The sequence below is a fragment of the Centruroides vittatus genome, unplaced genomic scaffold, assembly GCF_030686945.1.
Source record: "Centruroides vittatus isolate TY-2023 unplaced genomic scaffold, ASM3068694v2 scaffold_861, whole genome shotgun sequence".
Classification (NCBI taxonomy): Eukaryota; Metazoa; Arthropoda; class Arachnida; order Scorpiones; family Buthidae; genus Centruroides; species Centruroides vittatus.
Genome location: NW_027122718.1, coordinates 8,804,766 through 8,827,071, shown reverse-complemented (window position 1 = coordinate 8,827,071; position 22,306 = coordinate 8,804,766). Strand labels below are relative to the sequence as shown.

The 22,306-nt window shown below is 30.5% G+C and overlaps 1 protein-coding gene across 1 annotated transcript in view; it reads right to left on the bottom strand.

Moving 5' to 3' along the window:
• Window positions 1-22,306, bottom strand: part of LOC136989958 (semaphorin-2A-like) — a 109,713-nt gene that overhangs the window by 10,546 nt on the left and 76,861 nt on the right. Inside the window, 11 exon segments of the mRNA XM_067288266.1 lie at window positions 5,617-5,898; window positions 6,047-6,093; window positions 7,761-7,876; window positions 7,878-7,913; window positions 9,320-9,444; window positions 9,974-10,314; window positions 12,320-12,380; window positions 16,036-16,144; window positions 17,930-18,051; window positions 19,012-19,176; window positions 19,883-19,988. Of these exon segments, the coding sequence (XP_067144367.1) occupies window positions 5,617-5,898; window positions 6,047-6,093; window positions 7,761-7,876; window positions 7,878-7,913; window positions 9,320-9,444; window positions 9,974-10,314; window positions 12,320-12,380; window positions 16,036-16,144; window positions 17,930-18,051; window positions 19,012-19,176; window positions 19,883-19,988 (1,510 nt within the window).

Here is a 22,306-nt window from a genome sequence, read left to right as displayed (position 1 = left end):
CCCTTGGTCCAAATATCAATTAACGCGTATCCCACAAGGGGGGAAGAACAGCGGTCAATTCTTTCAATATTGTATGTCACGTCTCCTCGCCCCCTTCATCGGAAACAAGTGTTATGTTTTTCAGGATGATATCATCCTTTTCTCCCCTTCTCTGGAGGAGCATTTAAAACTTCTTGATCAAGTGGTAGGGATCTTACATAAGGCAAATCTGAAGCTCCACCCTACCAAAAGCAAATTTTGTGTTAGAGAAATCAAATATTTAGGTCACATCATTAGTAGTGATGGTATATACCCTGACCCAGGCAACGTCGAAGCAATTAAGAAATGTAAAACCCCGCGTAATGTCAAAGAAGTTCGCAGTTTCCTCGGAATGGTCGGGTTTTTCCGCAATTTCATCCCCAATTTTTCCGAGATGGCGCTGCCCATGACTGAACTAACAAAAAAGGGGAAACATTTTGTTTGGGACAGTAATTGTCAGTCCAAGTTTATAAGGTTCAAGGAAGTTTTATCAAACCCCCCCCTTTTGGCACACCCAGATTTCTCTTCTCCGTTTGTACTATATACCGATGCCTCTGATAGTTGGCTAGGTGCCGTTTTGGGACAGCAACGGGATGAGGGCGTGGTCCCACTCGGATATTATAGCAGGAAGTTTAGGGGACCGGAATTGAGATATTCAACGATCGAGAAGGAGTGCCTTGCGATTATTCTCTCTCTCCAGCACTTCAAATCGATAGTTCTAGGTCACAAAGTCTCTGTGTATTCGGATCATAAGCCCTTATCTTACTTGAGGAGTATGAATAATCACAACGACAGATTAATGAGATGGGCCTTAGAATTGACGAATTACGATGTTACGATAGCTCATGTTAGGGGTAAACACAATCCAGTGGCCGACCTTTTGTCACACCCGATATGTTGCGGAGAGAGACCTGACTTGGTCAACCAGTGTTTAGATGTGCATAGTCCCAGTTTCCACCATAGAGTAGTGGAATCACAAATGGAAGACGATTTTTTTAAAAAAAATGAAACTAGGTCTTGCGAAGGCTCAAAGGAACATGCATCAGGGTTTTGCCGGAAAGGGTGTCCAGCCAGAATTTCAGTTGGAAAGAGGTGTGTTAGTCCACGTTAAACCAGGAAGATATGGACTATATAACTGGAAGTGGATATGTGTAGGTCAGAAAATGGGTGATGAGGTTGTTAGAGCGTTCCATGAGTCTGGCCTTGGGGGCATTTGGGCATAGAGAAGACTTGTAATACCGTTGACAGGCATTACTACATACGGGGTCTACAATCAATAGCCCCATCAGTAGTGAGGGTGTGTAGGACATGTCAGAGGTTTAATTTACACAAGGGAAAGGAGCCGTTCCAAGAAACAGAGTTAGCTGGCTTCCCGTTTCAGAAGGTAGCTATAGATATAGTCGGCCCACTCATGGTTACTCCTAGCGGAAATTGGTACGTTCTATCTATCATTGATGTTTTCACCAGGTATTCTGAAGCAGTTCCTATTAAAGACCAGACTGCAAAGAACGTAGCAGATGCCATTTTCCAGCATGTGATATGCCGTTATGGTTGCCCCGAAATTATTATCTCAGACCGGGGGGCTAATTTCACATCTTCCACGTTTCAGGAATTATGTGACGTACTCCGTATCAAACATAAAATCACTACTGCTTACCATCCGTGTGTGAACTCAGTTTGTGAGCGGTTTAATAAGTCTATATGTAGTATTATATCTCGGATCTCCAGAGGAAGTAATGGGAAGTGGGACGAGCATCTTGCTCAGGCAGTGTTTGCTTATAATAACGCCACTCATGCATCCACCGGCGAATCCCTTGCCTTCCTTCTTTTCGGTTTCGACCCCAGGTTACCTCAGGTCTTTCCGATGGGCGTGCCGCCCACCATAATTTGCATGATTATCGGAGGGAGCTGTTAGAAAAATTGAACACCGTTCGTAACTTGGCTTATTCATGGAGCAGGCAAAGCAACTTAAAGAATAGGGAGCGGTGCAATACAAAAAGGAAAGGGCGTGGCTTTTGGTGAGAGAGTGTGGCTGTTACGCAAGCACCAGGGTAGGAAGTTTGGAAAATTTTCCCTTAAGTATTCGAGTCCTTTCCGTATTACAAGAATTTTAGGTCCAGTAACCGCAGAGTTGGGTGGTAGCGATGGGAGAAAAAATTGTATTGTGCATTTCGATCGTTTGAAACCATATTATTCATATGCTGTATATAAGGGTCGAAACCATTACCGACCCAACAACAATGATTCCCCGGATATGACCGATGATGATGGAGGTGATGAGATTGCATTACAGTACAGGAGACAGCCGATGACATCTATCAGACGACAAGAAGACGATGCATCACCAGAGAATCCCCTTGAATCGGATGACGGGCATCAAGCTGTTCCCGCAAGCGAGGGTTGGTACCACCTTCGAAAAAGGAGAGTAGATTACTACAAACTCCATCATGGACTTTGAGCCTTTCCGATGGGGCGTATGTGGCTGTACGCCATATATTTTTGTACATATGTATTATAGATTTAATTAGTTTTAATAATTTTCTCTCTTTCTTAACCCTTCTTTCTAACTTCCTTTGTTCATTGTTCTGGCTTCTGGGAACAGGGGTTTCCCACTCCCCACCCACCAGGGGGCCGGGTGGGACAAAGACTTCGAGTTGAGGACGAGTCAAATCTGGGTCACGAAGGGTCACTTTTTCTCTGGCCGGACACGAAGAAGCACGGACGAAAACAGCGAGCTCGTGAGACGGAATTCCACGAGGGCCGAATGGACAGCCGTGAGGTGAGGATCCGGACTGTAGAATCAGAGACACCGAAAAGAAATTATAGTAGAAGATATTTAAAACATTGACGAACCCAGAGACACGCAGAATAAAGCACCAGCCGGCATCGGAGTTCAGCGAGAACAAGGGTACCCCACTATCCTATCAATTCTTCTCATTTCCCTATCTTATACTTTCTATCCTAGTTTAAGTTAGTTAAGGATCGCGCGGGTTTCATTAGTATTGTCGGGCAAGTAGTTGCCAAGAAGGTAAGCTACTTGGGTTATTGTTACTATCGGACAGTAAGAGAAATTGGACCGAGGGAATCCAAAAAGAACTCATCTGTATATATTGTTTATCGCGAAATTAAATTCGTTTTAATTGAATTCACGTGTCTGTGTATTCCTATCGTGCTTCACACTTACCATAACTATCTTATAAGTTTTCACAAATGAAAGCTTACAAATCTTTACAGTAAGTGTAGTAATTTGTTGTCAAAACCAAATAATTTATGATGTCATCAAATTCTACTTTAGGCCACAACTCTTGATCTACAATGAAGATGCTGGCTTCATATGGATCGAAACTTTCTCCTTATATAAAACAGCATCTCGTCCTGTCAGACTGCCAGAAAAGCAATATTTTTATATCATGGGCAATTATGTTTAAATAGAAAAAAAAGCACTGCCAACCTGTGAAATAACAAACTACATGCAAGCTAGACCACAAACATGGCAAAGGAGTGGAACAAATGTGCATTTTATCACACGACAAGTGTATGTATGGTATAATCTGATAGAGAGGTTTTTAGGTCACATGTGTGAAAATGTTAGCCATAATAAGCCATAACATCATGCTTGAACTTTATATGCATAAGACAAACCAGAGAGAGATTGATTTTTAATATAAGTGAGAATGCACTATATCTAGTAGAATATTATAATCCTGGGAGTTCACAATTTGACTATGGATTTTTATGAGAAATTTACCTAAATCCTAGGAATTCACATTCTAAACTACCAATTGTCTGGAATTAGCTTGCTTTGTACAAGAAAATAAAGGAGAAAACAAATTAATATATCAAAACATATATTGCAATGGCATATATCCTGCACATTTGAGACAATCATTGAAAGCAAGCTAATGCATGTGATTTTAGGATAACTGTTTAATATTTTATCTGTAATTAGCCAAATCATTTTTTAAATCTTAATAACTAATATAAAATAGGTGGTTAGCATGCTACCTTACACTAACATTAAATTCAAAAATTATTGTAATTACTAGTTAAATTTAAGAACAAAATTGAAACTAACATGATATTACAGAAAGGTAATGTAAAAATCCATTCTACATTAACTAAACTAACATTTGCTAATGCCCACTTGGTCAAAAGTTATTAAAGATAATACACAAGCACATGTTTGAAGATGTCTTGTGTGTATTACTATACACACAAGACATCTTCAAACATGTGGTACTTAACAGGAAAGAGAATACTAAGACTGAGAAATCCCTCTGGAATATTAAAAAATCCATTCCTATACTCCCTGGCCACTCTTATAATTCAATTGTAGCTGTTTATAAACTGTTCCAATTATGTAAAAATAAATATGATTTAGCATTTTTATTTTATTAATATTACTGGACAAAGGAAATTAGTTGAAAAATAAAATCAAAAAAGAAAAAATTAATTTTTTCTGTCTAGCAATAATAAAGTTAATTCATACTATGTGACTGTCTGATAAAATAATCATGAGTTATCTGTCCAAAATTATTTTCTATGATTGGAATTTAACTCATAAGTTGGGTATGTTTGAAAAGTAATTTGGTATAGAAAACACACCCCCATTCAATTTTAAAATTAAAGTACAGTGGAACCTCGCTTAACGAGAATATTTTGTTCCAGAATCGTACTCGTAATGCGAAACACTTGTTAAGCAAAACAATTTTTCCCATATAAACCAATGTAAAATACGATAATGCATTCCATGCCAAAAAAAAATATTCAAATATTTCATGTATAACACTTATTCAATATACATTGTTAAGGAGTGTGAATCATCATCGTCTTTTCTTCTAGCATGGAATGAACCAACCTGGAATGCGAATTTGATTTGCAGAAAACAAAGAAATTACTGTATTTCAAATTTTTTTAATATTTGTGGTATTAAGGTGCATATGCTTTGTTGTTATGTGTTTTTCAAATTTTCTTGTTCTATCTGTTATAAAATTCCAAATGGCTAATACCATTCTTATTCAATTTAAAAAATTTGTTCAAAATCGGTACAATTCTGTATCTACCTGAGGACGAGGTCTATTACTGTATTGAAAGCACTCATAAGAAAATAAAATGTACAGTACAGGAAAACAATAGTTAATGCCTTTTCGTGTGAATTTTCTCTCCAATCAGCAACATGCCTGAACACAAGTTTGGAAAAATGTGTGATTACAAGCGACACTAAGATGCTAACAGAACAAGTGCTAAACACAGACTGACGGAGCATGCACACAATCCGGGACTTCGCTCATTATGTGAGGTGCCAATGTATTATGGAAAAATCCTTATGTTTCATTATTCTTTTTATATCAATCCTTCCTATAATGAAAAATATTACTTAAATAAGTGAGAAATGAAAACTTATTCATTTGGACTTATTGAAGTTTTAAACATCCTTCTATTAGAAAACAATCTGCTAGAATTCATTATACTGTGATTTCTGATATAGGCTAACATAATATATGTGTGACTATTTATATCAATATTCAATCAGTTCACAACTGATTGAATATTGTATTAATAATATAGTAAATTTAATGAGAACAATAAATGACATACTTGCATCCACGGTGATGTTAAAACTACACAATGTGCTGGTACCCAATTTGCAATCATATCTGCCACTATCTCGTTCATTCACAGATAAGATGACAAGACCATTGTTGGCTGTGTGAATGTATTTATCTCTATGTTGAGAGACAAGATATTTTCCTTTTTCTCTACTGTAGTGAAACCATTGCAGCATTCCCATTCCTAGTTCTTCAATTTCTGGCATGTGGATGGCACAGGTCAAATGAAGACTCTGACCCCAATACACATGCAATGGTTTATTTTTCACAACTGTAAAATAAACATAACAAGTATGTGAAATTAATATTAAATTAAGCATATTGAATTTGTTAATTTTTAAAAATAATATGAAATTCGTTTGTATAGTTAGTTCTATATGTTGCTATCTTAATCTTTTAAAAATTATAAAAGGACTTACAATTATCACAGATTCCAGGTGTTGCGTTTGTTACATCTTGCAATAATCTGTAATTATTTTATAATTACAATAAAAAAATAAATTCTTTTAATATGATACATTATTGCAAAGAAATGTTTAAAACATAAGTGTTTTTAAGCCTTGCTGGCTCATCTTCATGGGCATAAATTATTATAAAACACAAAATGCTTTGATTGTAAATATTCAAAGATTTCATTTCAATAAAACTCAAACCAAAATTTAAAGTTATAAGAACATTGAGTTTAATATGTTTTATTAAAACAAAGTACAGGTAGTCCAAAAATTGTTCACCCTAGAAGTCTTATTTGAAATTGTACAATAATATTTCATTTCAGATAGCTGACACCAGCTCCTATAGTGTGGAAAAATGGCTTATTACAAGTGTATAGATTCATGGATGTTCACAAAGCACATGCAATAGGACTTCCTGATAAGATTTAACAAAGAATTAAACCCCTTCTAAAATACATTATTGTGACAAGAACATTAGCATAATGTTAACCCAGTCTTGAACAGCTTTTTATGGATGATGATATATTTTATTTGGGGGTAACAAAGACTTTTGCCAACCCTGTATAAATATATTAATATATTTAATTCTTTCACACTTTGTTAACATTTCAAAACTATTATAATCATATTTAATCAAAAGCTATTTGCTGAAATTATACTAGACATTTATTTGTTTTTAAGTAATTTGAACTTTGAAATGATTGTATATATACATGCATGTTTAATAAGATCACATTATCATCAGCAAGACCACAAGAGAATGAACAATAACATTTTTGTCTTTTCAATTTCCAAAAGAGAAAAATTAGAAATTATAAAGTTAATTTTTCACACACAGCTTTAGATTTCATTTTCTAGAAATCAAAGTATGTAGGCATAGTAATTACAGCATAGAAATGATAATATTTTTTCTGATAATTTCATTTGTGCTTTAGAACATTTAATATAAAAGAATAAACTCATACATTTCTGATAAGGTAAGCCCATAATTTAATGATTAGAAGAACTAATGCAAATATGTTTCCAATTTTTTAAATCCAAATTTAAGTAGTGGAAAACAATTTGCTAGAACTTTATACATAAAATTATTGTTATGTAATTTGTTTAATACAAATTGACTGAAAAATTTTGTAAAATATAAAAACTTTAAGTATTTTGAAATTATGCTAAGTAAAGAATAATATAAAATAATGAATAAATTTCTGAAGTAAGACATATGGTGTTGGTCCTTGATTTTGCAACAATCCTTAGTTCCAGTTTGGAATAGAATTTTATTCATTTATTAAAAAAAAATAAATTTGGAGTTTGAAAAATGTAATGACCCTGAATTAATTCATGTTTAAACATATTATTGATCATATATTAACATAATCAATGATATGAAATGTTTAATGTATTACTGTGAATTCATTTTAAAAAAGCATTATTTTGTGTATTTTTTTCCATTATTTCAAATTATAGAAATCATAAAGTGTAGTAAAATTTTCAAAAGTTGGTTATATTTTTGTTAGTATAGTTTTTAAATAATTATTTTTCTTAAAAGCATTTCAGCCACCCTTTAAACAAACGTGACTTCTTACAAAAAATTTATTAAATTTAATGCTAAATAATTAAGAAAAAAAATCTTAAGTATTATAAATATTTTATACTGTGTAATTTAAATGACATTCAAAATACTTACCCAGTGACAAACTTTTTACATTCACCACGTTCTTTGTCCCATCCACAATAAGGATCCTGGATACACCGGAGACAGTTTTCGTATCTACCTTTGCACATAATGAGATCGAACTGTCGTAACACGAGAATCCGATGCTACATATAACGATTTATGCTGTAAATATTGAAAAATATCAACTGCATAAAGTTATCCCATATTTAAATATTAAATTATTTTATTTTTGGATATCGTTACAGAAAACTATTTTAAATTAAGTTGACTTAATTCTCAAATTTTATATTTAGTCAACTTGAGACATTTTAATTTTTCAATTCAGAAAATTGAAAAAAAAAAAAAACATTTACACATAGTGGTATAATTTAAATTTTGGTTTTATATATCTAGCTGTATTGCAAAGCTCTCATTTTTATGTTTTTGAGCTTTCATATGTCTTTCATCTCCAACAAATAAAAAGAATTCCACTGAATATGATTCAATATTATTCATATAGATAAACCTCAGAGTATAATGTTTGGAGATGATCTATAATTTTTTACATCATAATAAAATAATTGATATTTTTTCAACACGAATGACAGGAAATACTATAAAAATTTACTTTTGAAATTTCCAGAATTTTACAATATTATGGACAAGATATGTCAAAATGCATCCTGAAGGATGAATAGACAATGTTTGCAACTAAATTATAAATGTTACTAATGGGTTGAAGCTGCTTCTTTAAATGAAAATATATGGAAGTATTAGAAATTAAAAAGGATAATGTAAATAAATTCATTTACTTTTATTTTAATTGATTAACAATACATTGTTGAACAGCTAGCTTTGTAATACTGGCTGACATTATCAATTGAGGGACTGAGTGGAAAAATGGCATATCCCACAAATTTGTTAGTATCTTGAAACTTTCATGGTTGTTACATGCCCTACAGGTTATACATCCACATTAAAATGCTGGTGAATTGAAACAAACCCTCCTTTTTCTTAAAAACTTCCTAATGTGGGATCCACTCAGCCGCTCAATTTCAGTGGTGGATCCAGGAGTGGAAATGGTGGCCAGTGTCGTAACTAGTCTTTTATGCACCCGGTACGAGCTTCTGTAACTATGCCCCAAAACTATGATATAAAACTTGGTCCAGGTCATTTCTACACCTCCCCAGGGTCTACACCCTGTGCCTGGGCACCGCCCTAGTTATGGCACTGATGGTGGCTATTATTTTTTTTATTGTAACACAAGCTTTAATATTTTTATTAAAAAATAAATGAAATAATTACTTAAAATATGTATATATTTTGTTATTTTAGCTTAGAATGTTTTTTTTTTTTGGTTGGGAAAACAAAATTCACCAAAAGAATGAACTCAAAAGCTGAATAAAATGATAGTATGTGCTTTGATGAAGATGCAAATACCAGCTCGTTTGCATTCACAGCAGTTTTTCCAGTGCTAGAGATCTTTTTTACAAAAGTGTTGTCAGTGTCTGGGAACTTTTAAGAATATATATATTATATATCAGGGTGATTCAAAACTAATATCAGACAAATGTAAGATAAATTTCTACCTTGTTTGATATTTCCATTGCTCGAACTGGTTCTGGTACAGTTGCTTCAAATATATCCACCAAATTAGAATGTTGTTCACCTGTCCTGTCATACCATTCTACTAATTTATAAACTAATCCTTCACCTATTAGAAAAATATTAATTTCTTATAATTATTGTACAATATTTTATGATATAACTCTTTTTCAACTTCTTTTTAATAATAAGCAAAATATATTATAGTAAATTAAATGTCAAAAATTGCCACAGGTGAGTTTTGATATAAATTATATGAACTAAATAATTAAGTATCAACTTTTAATGGGAAATTCATTACATATCCTATATAATACCAGTAATTTTTTCGATATATTTTCATACTTTAAAATTCAAAATATTTCTGAATTTTTGTAGTATATGATTAAGGATTTTATATATTCTGTAAAATAATATAATAAAATTTTAAAAAATTGTAAATATTTTTAGAACTAAAAATTGCTAATCTAGATTAGTAGAATTTGCTAAGTTGTCATTCTTAGTTTACCAGATTCCTGAATTGGAATGCAAATGCACAATGGTAATTGTTATTTGGGGAGGGGCATTGTTCTTAACTCAGAATAAATATTTTTTTAAAATTTAATGTTTTATATGATTAATGTTAAAACCGTACTTACTTGTACCAGCATGATAAACTGTGTAATGTACTCCGTCCACTTCTATTTTGTCAACTACTAGCCTTGTAAATATTACATCTCTCTTATAAAATACAGGTTTATTTCCATCTTGCGCTACAGCCGAATCCATTAATGGATGTCCACGAATAAAGTTTAGTACATAATCTGGAAGTGTCTGTGTATCATTAACACAAATTCCTGGGCGAGGCTCTGGAACTTTGCTTGTGAGAACTGGTAACCAAGCAGATGATGATGTTGCTTGATCTTTAAACTTCCCATTGAAAACTTCTTGAATAGAGCTTAGACTAAATGTACAAATTGCAGATCCCATGATACCATTCCTGTAAACAAAAAACTAATTTTAAAATGTTATTATTGTATTTGTCTATTCAAAATATAATATTCAGAGAGTAATATATTCATTAATTAGAATACATATTTACATCATACTCTAAGTTTTGAATATTTTTAAAAATATATTTTGTAGTATGTATATTCTAAGTAAATTAATTTATAAAGTGAAATATATAATTCTTTCATGCATTCTGTATTAATTTCCAAACTATAAAAATGCATTTTTCATTACATTGAATCTTAACTAAGCATGATATTGATTTTATTGTTTACTTATAAAATTTTTATACTAAAAATAAATTTAAGAAAAAATTTATTTTATTTGTAATCTAACAAATTTTATAGATAGAGATCTTTATTATTATTAATATATTAACTTCAGTACATTTTTCTTTTTCTAAATTTAAATACTAAGCTCTTAAATGAATGAAGTTTGGACATCCTGTGGTGGCTTACTGTTACTTGTCAAAAGAGATATTACTGAGTCAAATAGGAAATTATTTCAACTTTTCCTGAATCCAAATTAAGTATCGTATTGTGTTATTGTTTCCTTAATGAAAATAAGACATCTTTAAAATTTATTTGAAAACCTTTAATATCTGGTTAATTAAGACAGGCTAGGCTGATAATAAGGGACTTTTCCTAACCCACATGAGTGTTAATGGATTTAATTTACTAATGAAGTAATATGGTTGTTGATAGAATTTGTTCAGAAAAATAATTTATATATTTTAAATGGTAGGAGATGTACAGTACCAGTGGAATATATCTTTCTTTCCTTAATTAGGGATTTGGTAATAATTTTATAATTTGTTTGGAATCCTTGATAAATATGTTGAGGTTTGTAGTTCTAAGTATTGAGGTATCTGATCATTTTCCTATTTGACTTGATTTTTCTCTGAGTTTTAGGAATGTATTTTAGCCCACTGGAACACTTAACTATAATGAAACTAAATTTTGACAGTGAATGATATAGTATTTACAAGTTTTATTCAATCTGAGATAGATGTAATTTCAGAGCAAAGTTATGCAAACTTGATAACATTATCCAAAATTTTACATTTATAAGAATATAATAATCAGAATGGGTAGGATGTACTGCAAAAAATCCTTTTAATATAAAGGATATTTGTTTTATAGCTTATTTTTTTGATGTGAAAAGAATAGATAAAACATATAGAAGTCCTTTGAACCATAAATGATAACTCAAAAAAAATATCATATATATCAAAAAAACTCATATATATATATATATACACACACTCTAGCAGATAGGCCCAGCGTTGCTTGGGCAAAAGTAACAATAGCAAAGATTAAGATTATTACATTATAGTCAACCTTACCTGTTTTCACAGAATGCAAGAATTAGGTCCCCGTGTTTCCAGACTAATTAGAGAATTTTTAGATGGGTCTAAAAATATGTTCGATTTCCTGCAAAAACTGCATCTGCATCTTGCACGTCGCTTTCTCTTAACACTTCCATTGTTGATGGAAGTGTTAAGCCTTAATCCTGTCCCTCTCCCCCGTGGGGAGGAATTTCGAAAAATCCCTTCTTAAACTAAGTGACGACTGAGTTCTCGTGACGTACCCTAACTGTGTACCAAATTTCAACTTTCAACTCCTAACCGTTTGGGTTCTGTGCTGATTATTATTATTATCAACTCGTCTCGATTATATATATATATATATATATATATATATTATATTCAACAATGAACAAGTTAAAACCATTTCATTTTAATGTATGTAATTATATTTCGTAACTTATACTACCCCTTGCAGCAGGAGAATTCACTATTATAAATAAAATTGTTTCTAATTCTAATTGCTTTTTTTGTATTAAAAAAATAATACATTTATAACATATTAGAAATCAAATAAATAATAGATTATTTTTTCTTCAAATTTTAATGAGATTATATTCTGAGAAGGAAAAAAAAACTATAACTGAAACTTTATCTTTAAATTAAATTAAAATCATAATTAACTTACATTGAAGTGGAAAACACAGCATAAAATTTCTGATCATCTTCTGGATGTTTGTAAACATTTTCTAAAATGAAAAGATATTTTATTGTAGGTTAAAAATTATTTCACAATATATAACATTGTTAATAAAACATATTACAGTACTTGCATATCTATGCTTATTAAGCATAGATATGCAACACCAGATATAAAAAATCTAGCAACAAGAGTTGTGTAACTTTCCCAGCTAATAATATGAGTTTTTATTAAAAAAAACTTTTATATTAAGCAAAAATAAAATTTTGCTACAGTATGCAAAACAGTTAAGAGTCATCTCTGCAAAAGAAGACTGTTCGTTGGTTCCTGATGTTGGAAAGGGCAGAAGTAAAGATATTTTCTGTATTCTACATATATTAAAAATAACACATGGCTCCACACACAATTTTATCAGATTTTGTTATAAAAACTTTTATAATAATTAAAAAATATATATAAATAGCAAAAAAACTTATAAAACTCTTCTCTATCCTCAAAATTATAAAACACTGTAAATGCTAAAAAACAAGTAAAATCTTCATTAAGTCTCACCCCTCACAAGATATGACATGTGACCACCCTCTCTCTCTCCCTTGACCTTTCACATCCAAAATTTAACAGCATCAATGCCCCTTATATACAAGCTACCATGCCAAATTCTGTTTGTTTATCTTCACCCTGTCCTGAGATATTAAGTGAAACAGACACCAACACACACAAGAAAGTTTTTTGACTTTTTTGGGATCAAAAAAGGGGGTCTCAAAATGTGGAGATTTGCAAAAAACTCTGAGGGTCAGTCAAATTTGACACGATTCCCATACTTTTCCTTGTTATGTATACATAACAGTCGGGAAAGTAAAAATGGAATATGTAGTGATATCAGACCTCCTCGTCGGGTTCCCTACAGAGTACAAGAAAAAATGAATTACATTTATTGTGATAAAAAATTCATTGGAATACAAAAAAATCAGGGTTGTAACTGGTCTCTGAACGTATGTTATATGCACAAAATAATTTATGGTTAAATGTTTTTGCCTTCATTACTGTTCAATAAACTAGGTGAAAAAATAAAATAAAATAGTTATGAACTGCATCAAAATAACAGAATAATTAAATTAAAGTTATATACCATTGCTATTACAATTAGGTATTTAAACAGCTTTATAAATAATATGCTTTTTTAGCAAATTTCGGCAATCCCATATCATATCAAAATGGGTAAGAAAAAAGATCTTGTAACTGATGCCAAGAATCTTATAATTGCTCTTCACAATGTTCTGCATTGTGAATGTTCACACATCAAAACTGCAGAAAAAGTTGGCTGTGACTAGTCAATCATTACAGAGCAAAACTATCAATAAAAATGGTTCTTTGAAAAGAAGAAATCATGGTAAAAACAAAATTGCAAAGAAAAGACATGAACAAACATTAAAACATCTAACAACAACTCATTGCTTGAAGTTTCCCAGCAGATTAAAAACATTGCGGAAAGAATATGAAACAGCAGTGTCCAAGTCAATTAACTACTTTGTAATGGTTGTGTTTAAAGGGCTTTTGACCACAACACTCTAAATGGTGCAGGCAACATGAATTGTGAATAACAGATGATTAATCAAAAGCAGTGGCACTGTGGGAAAAAAGGACAATTGCCTGGATCTCCATCAACAGGGAACCTCAAACCAATCTTTTCACAAAAAATTCCCTCAAAGAAAAATGTCTGAAGTCAACACTGTACAGTACATGGGGCTCCCTAATTCAAATTAGCCTGGAGTCTCGTGAAACTATAATGCATCACTGATCAAAAGTGTTATTTTCAGACATGATATTTCTGCACTGGTTTTGGTGATAAGTCTTATGTATGGCATTGAAAATATGAAGCATAAAGACTTCAGTTAAGTTACCAGCAAGCATGACTATTTCAGATTGTTTTCTACCAATTGTGCTGGTAGCACTGCATTGGTAGATACAATGATATATAACAGAGTAGCTTGGAATACTTCATGCTACCATCAGCTGAAGATCTTTTTGGAGCAGATTATTTTGTGTTCTGGCATGATTTAGTGCCAGCTTATTCACTAAAAGCACAACACATCATCACAATGTCATCTTGATTGGACAACTCTCTGATCTTAATCCAATTGAAAACTTGTGGAATATTGTAAAAAAACAACTTGCAATGTTGCAACCAACTACAGTCAATAATCTGAAGACAAAGCTACAACGTATGTGGACTCGAACATCCATCATTCGATGCCAGAAGCCGATTCATTCCGCACCTTCTGTATAAAGCCATAAGTGCAGCCCATGGAGGACCAAAGAAATACCGATAACTGTGCATGTTGATGTCTATCCACATTTATTAAAACATATGTATTATGATTATACTGTTAAAATGAAATGATTCTGTTATCCTGACACAGGTGACAACTATTCCATTGTTTTTGGTCCACGAGTCAAATGATGGAAGTATCAAATAAAGAAAAATAATTTGTAAAAAATTTTTTCAAGGTGCTTTAAGACAATATCTATTTGTTTTGTATTTACAGTAGAGAGTCGAAAATCGGCACCCTGGTAATTGGAATCGCCCGATAATCGGCACGATTTTCAGTCGGACTGTGTTGTGCTGAATCGAACGTTTTTGATACTAAATTTACTTCTAAAGTATAATTTTCGTGTTTTTATATTCTTCAATATATTTATTTTGTTTGTACAAAATAAAGAAATAATTTTTAACGATACGATAGCCTCGATTATTATTATAAAAATTTTCGTTAGGCTTAAAATCGACGAAAATTCAACGCGAAGCGACACGCAACGGAGAAAAATTCAACAGGAAGCGACATGCAACGAAGAAAAATTTGAACATCGGTCAGGTTAATATATTTTTTCGTACATAGACCGTAATCGGAACAAATCCCTAATCTGAACAACCCCAGTCCCCAATTGATGCCGATTTTCGACTCTCTACTGTATAAATATTTATTCAAACTTGAATAAATGTATTAGTGTGGAACATGATTCAGTCTTTCTTGTATTCTCTTTTTGTGATCTCGTGTTGTAAGTAATAACAAGAGAACAGTTTAATTAAAATTTTTTATATGAAAGTATAGAATAATATAATATATATAAAAATTATTTGCAAATATGATTATTTTTAAATAAATTAATAACATATAAAATACAATGAAATTAATCATTTTTAAGAAGATATAAAGTATATTTTTGAAAAACAAATAAATTACAAGAAATATAATTGAAAAATTTTTTGATTATTTGTTAATAATGGAACATTAGAAATATTAGCTAATCAATAAACTGAATTCAATATCTACATGTAAAGAAAATTAGTAAAAATGGAGTGATAATATATCTGATTTTTCTCGTTCATTACCATAAGATCAATTTGGCATTACTGTATTTATATATTCATTTATTACAACAAAAGTAGGAAATGCTGACTAGCTGTAGATCTCCACCCCCATTTAACAAAAGCCCAACTACAGTAAAAGGAAACACAAAAACATGTAAAAACCAAACCCAACACCTATAAAAAGGACACACATAAGCATGAAAAAAACTTGACAGATAAAGAGAAGAGACATAAAAACTTGTAAAAACACTACAAACATAAAAAGACACATGAAAATGTATAAAAACACTCATTATCATTTGTTTAATTGGAAAGTATTAATAAATCAACTTACGTATTTCATTAAAATAAAAAGGAAATTCTCCCGGAATGGAGCAGTTTAATCGACCCTTCAGATAGGAAGCCCAATTTTTATTTAAAATAATTTTTCCACCTGTGTCTCTCTAAAATAGTAAATATAATTAAAAAATTACATTATTAAATCTATTATTGTTGAATAAATGAAATTATTTCTGAAGGAATTTAAACATTTTATTTTTCTTCAAAATATTAACAAAAATAATGTTTAAAACAATTTAATTGAATTATGAAGCTTAATTTATTCTTATTCTTTGTATTTATTCTTACATAAAAGTATAAAAAAAAATCAAAATGCCAATACTGTATTGCATGTCGTGTTAAAGCACATTTACTTTACTGTGGATTTAATCTTTTCATTAAGATATTGACTCAAATTACTTTAAAATATTTTCAAAGTTAAACAATAAATCTTCAAATGTCAGCAAAAATTTGTTTTTATATAGTGATTTATTAATATTTATCATGTGATGACTGACATGGATGATGATTACTATTTATCATACAAATATAAATGGTTAATTTTAATTTTCAAACCTGTTTAGTTTTGATAAATAGTATAGTAAAAGTAGAGCGCACAGACTTATGAAAGCATTGTACCATGGAGGTAATTTTATTTTACATCATGCATATAAACATGAATTATGGATCTTTCACTATATTTCTTCAGTCTAATTCATCATCAATTAAATTATCTTCACTATATTTTATATTGTATATTATTTGTTCTTGTTATATTAGACATCATCGTTCTTATATTTCAATTATTCATTTAACACTGTAATGTCAAACCACTATCAACACTTATATGCCTGGACTGAAATACAAATTACATGTACAGCTGTTTACAGTAGCTTCATTCAAAGACTATCCAGTACAGTACTAAATGAAATTGTTTATTATTTAAGTGTCAGAAAAAAGTGTTAATAGTTAGACCATCTTTTACATCAGGCTTCTGCATGTGTATTAAGTGATGTAGACTTATTCTACAAAATACAGAGTTTGTATATCAAAAATATTCAAAAATATATTGAAAAATATATAAATTGTCTTACTAAATTCTGGAGATTAATTTGTCAAGTTTAAGTCAATATATATTTTATACGAATGCCAACTGTCAGTAGGATCTCCCAAACTGTTCCAAAACCACATGAAACAAGGTCAATTCATTTTAAAGTGCTTTAAACAATATGTTGTGTTTAGTAACACAGGGTTTTCTTATTCTGTTGGCCATGTTAATGGGGATAATGTCATTTTCAGACACCCCTGTTTTGGCCACTTAAGAAAACAAACAAAATCTATATATACAAGACGATCATAATTAAAATAGCCCTATCTATTTCGGCTATCTTACTTTTTTGCAGACAATTTATAATTATACGTATATTATTCTTTCTAGTTTAAAGATCATTATGTGAAAAGCAAGGCATTTGGATTTATGCCTATAACTGCAATATTCATCTATCTTATAAGGTTAAAAATAGAGTAATTATAATATTTCTCATTTAGATTATTCATATATTTCAATAAACAATTTTGATTTAACTATTTAACATAATATTATCATTTTTATTTGAATTTTATACTTTTATCATTTCATATAACTATTTCCCCCCCACATCTTTCTTTATTATATTAAAAAAAAAAAAAAACTGATGACAGGACTTGGTAGCCTGAAACTATTTGAGAAAATGGTATTAATTTGATTTAGTGAGCTCTAAGAAAGCAGTTTTCTATATAAGAGATTGTAGTTTATTTATTATTTGTAAAAAGTTATTTTTAGAAAGTGTAGCCATACTATAAAGTAATTTTTGTTTAAAAAATTTTTGAATCGGTATTATTCTGTAGTTTATCAAATTTAATTAACTTACCTTACATACTCTAGCTACTCTAGAATATATTGTCTTTCCACAGTTTATATATTCTACTGCACTCTCTCGAAAGAAAAAGTAGACATAATCCCCTATGTCAAACGAACCTACAAACTGTGGTTCTATAAATAAATTAATTAAATTAAAATATTATTCTTATTTTATTTCATTTAAAGATATAAGGAAATATTTATTTCTATAGTTTAAATATAATTTATTTATTTTAACATAATTTTCACTCCGTGAACAGTCTTATCGGATACAGTATGTTTAGAACTTTACGAACCACAATTGGCACAAAAACATTTAATTATTAGCATTTAATTATATAGTAAAGATTTAAACTTAAATTTATGTATTTGTACAGTTTATACAATACTATTCTGCATACAAGAATCATTTTATTTTATTTTCTTAATAAGAAAAAACTTTTCCTAATCATATTATTTTTTAATATACATCAATGCTATTATATTATATTTTAAAACACCATGAAGTGTTGACACTGGACTAGTTTTGCAGAGTGCTGTATTGTATGTAAAATGTATGGACATAAAAATGGAACTCTGCAGGTAATTTTTAAAATGGAAATTGCACCATTTTTGTATTTTTTATTCAGGTTATAAGGATTTTTAACTGGTTTACAATACACAGTGGTGTTCAGTTTTATGTATGTCTACAATACATTTAAACAAACATATAATCAATTAAAATATAATCATTTTGTTGTGTCAGATTTTTTATGTATGATTTACATTTACAACCATTGTAGAAAACTTACATCAGCTAACAGATGAGAGGTGCTAGCCTGAAATGCATATTGGCATTTGGAACAATTGGTTTATACACCGTAAAGTACTTACATCAGAAAATAAAGTGGAAAAAGTCCAGTGTCTATTATTAACACTTCACGGTGTCTCAAAATATAATTTAAAGAAGAACACAGCTCGACACGGAGAATATATCAATGCTCTTCTGTTATTTCGGGTAAATATTTTACAACACTATTTCTTAGAGTTTTTCTTCTATCATATTTTTTTAAATCATAAAGTAATAATAAATCATCAGAGCAAGGAACTTACTATCAAGCCATTTTGAATCGTATTTAATTGTCCTTTTAAACAGATATACAGTCTGACCAGTTGTTAAATTATATAAATTTGAACGAAATATCACTGTATCTGCTTTACTGAATTCAGCTACCGTACCACTGTATAAACCAGGCAGTCCACCAGGATTTCCATGTTCTATATATAAAAAGAAATATTTTTAAAAGATAAAATAATAATTTGATAGAAGATTTTGCATTAAAATGTAATCATTTTGTTGTGTTGTGATGCTGGAAAAAATAATAAATTAATAATAACTTTTGTCTTGATTTATTATAGAAAAAATCATTTCTTATCACTTCCTTGATAGAAAGCTTTATTTATTTTTTAATATGATTTATAAATTTAAAGTAATGGAAAAAATATCAAATTCTCGCAAAAATAAATACTAAATAAAATACGAATTCAAGATAAAATTATTTAATTTCACTGTAAAATTTAATATAAATTTTCAATAAAATTACAATAATAAAATCTTATTAAAGTAAATTTTTTTATGATAATATAAATAATAATAATAATCTCTTAATATCTTAACAAACAGAATAATATTAAAGATATATTAACATTATATTTATACTTAGTATAAACAAAAAGAATAAATCTAAGTAATAAATATAAAACAGTATTCTTTTTTGAAAAAAATTATTGCTAATATGCATATTTGGTGACTGAACGTGTAGAATTTTTTTTACAGAGCAACTGTTGATACTCCTCATGGGCTACTGATACTTTTCGTGCTATCTATCACAATGCTATATTGGCATGTTCCAGCTGAAAAATGGCACTGGATACAAGCAATAAATATGATTATTTTTGTAATTATTGAAAATAAGCCACTTACCAACCCAAACAGCAGTTGCGTTATCTTCTGGATCAAATGGACATTTTGCTATACCGTCTCCTATTCCGGGAAAATTCTCATTTTTTCCTAACCGAGTGAGATTAGCCTAAACACAAAAATAAATATATTTATAAACATCTTTGATTGGCTAAGCAATATTTGTTGCACAAAAATCATGATATACAGTAACATTAAACACATTATATTGTTGATTATCCGATGGATCTAAGTCCACGGATGTAATTAAGCAACTCAGAGCAGCACTATGAAAGAAAGACTTAGGTTTTTTCAACATAGCTTTATTCTCCGAACACTTATGACCTAGCGACCAGTGACTATTTGCCTCTTTTGTTGGCCAGAACTGGTTTCAGACTCGATAATATCTACTGCTTGCAATACAAAATTTTGATTTGTATGAAATGCTATAGTATTATATTCAATGTTTTTCCTTAACTATTTCTAACATAGAAAATGAAGAAATAGTATCAAATCGGTGGATAATTCTTAAAACTATATTATGTCTCATCACTTCTTTTATTCAAGTTAATTAAATTACCAAATAATCAAGATATTTAAAGAGCACTTTATATATAAACGTAAATGATATGAGTAATAAATGAATTGACTTTTAGGAATTATTCTAACTATTCTAAATGAGTATAAGGGTGCGACTATGCAGACGCGAGTAAGCGAGAAGACGCTAGACGCAATAAATATCAAAACCTGTCAGATATGTGTGAGAACCAGAAATTCATTCTCGCCAGCATTATTCCTTGCTTCTCGCTTGTGCATGGTTTTCCTTTGCAAAAACTAAATCGTTTGCAACCTCTCGCTTGCTCTAAATTTGCGTCTGCATAGTCGCACCCTTAATGTCTTTCTTCAAAGTTGGAAATTCAAATGTATCATCTAGCAGCTACAAAACTAGCTGCTAGATGATTAGATTATAGATGAGGCTGATTTGATAACTAGGAAAGGCTGATTTTGGAATACAAAGGCTGAGAAATAAAAACACAATTTGTAGAAAGATTGTAGACAAAAGTTGCAGTTCTTTTAAGCATTTATTCAATCTTTGTTCTCTTTATCACAATACTATGTTTATAATATTGGCTTTTCTTACTAGACAGATTACTAGTAGTAAAAAGGTACTGTAGAATACAGAATAATAGTATATTGTACTATTAATAAGTATTATATAAAAAGTTAATTATCTACAGGAAAAATACAAAAATAAATAATTCCTTATAACCTTAAGCCTAAAAAAATGTGATTTTGGCATGTGACTTAGATTTATAAGAACTTTCAAATTGGCTTTCTTGTACCAAAGACAGACGCTCTCATATATCTATTTTGAGACAAAATTTCATGTGGCAATTTTTAGAAAAAAAATCAAGCTTTCATAAATCAGAAATTTAATGCTTCCATTGAAATTCTCATTAGAGTATGGCAACATTGAATGCAAATAAAATATTAATGTTGGTAAGAGGATAATTTCTAAAAGAATCAGCATAGAAGCAAACTTGGCACTTTTAGTATTGATTGTAAATCCATGTTTGTGAGGACAATGCATTAAAGGTGTGTGGCTGTATGCCATATAGTCTGCTTTTGTCTGTTTGTTCTTTTGACATTTTTCCTAGTTCTTTGTTCTTTCCAACTTCTAGAACTTTCTAATCTTAATTCTCCTTTCTTGGAGGTGAGGGTCACTTCCTAGAATTTACCAATATATTGTATGCAAGGTTACCCGAAGGCAGACAAAGCAAAGGAAGGTTACTTTTGAGCTGGGCTTGAAGAGAGAACACCATGAAAAAAAAAGAGACTTTACAATGTCTGATGCCTGAGAGACAGGTGAGGCTAGAACTTTGAAATTCCTGGGCCAAAGTTTGTGTTAGAGCTGGTGTGTCAGCTTGACAAGTCCAAACGTGCAACTGGCTATTGGGATCAAATATACAAAACACACTCAAGAACCAAAGAAAAGGAAGACAGAAGCAAAATTTTGTGTTTAAGAAGCTTCCACATGGCCCCTTATGGTAACCGAACAACATTTGCACTACCCTGGTATTCTTTTCTATCCTATCTGCCATCTAAGCTACTTCTCACCCCCTACTTTCCATTTCCTTCTAGGTATAAATTAGTATTAAGGATTAGTGTTAAGGAAAAATTTTTGTAATTATTATTTTTAGTTCCTTTTTATATGAATCACGATAATTTTTGTAATTGTTCTACCAACAACCCGATTTCGGTAACTGTTAACCAATACCTCTCTAGAGTTGGAATCCCTTTCTACCTGTATTTTTTTATTACATATAATATATTCATTTTTCCATCTACTTCATCTGTCTTTTTTGGAGTGTTTGTCCTCATTGGTCATCGAAGCCTTTTCTTAATTATCACAGGTGTTGTTACCTCTCTCTCAAAAGAGAAAGATTT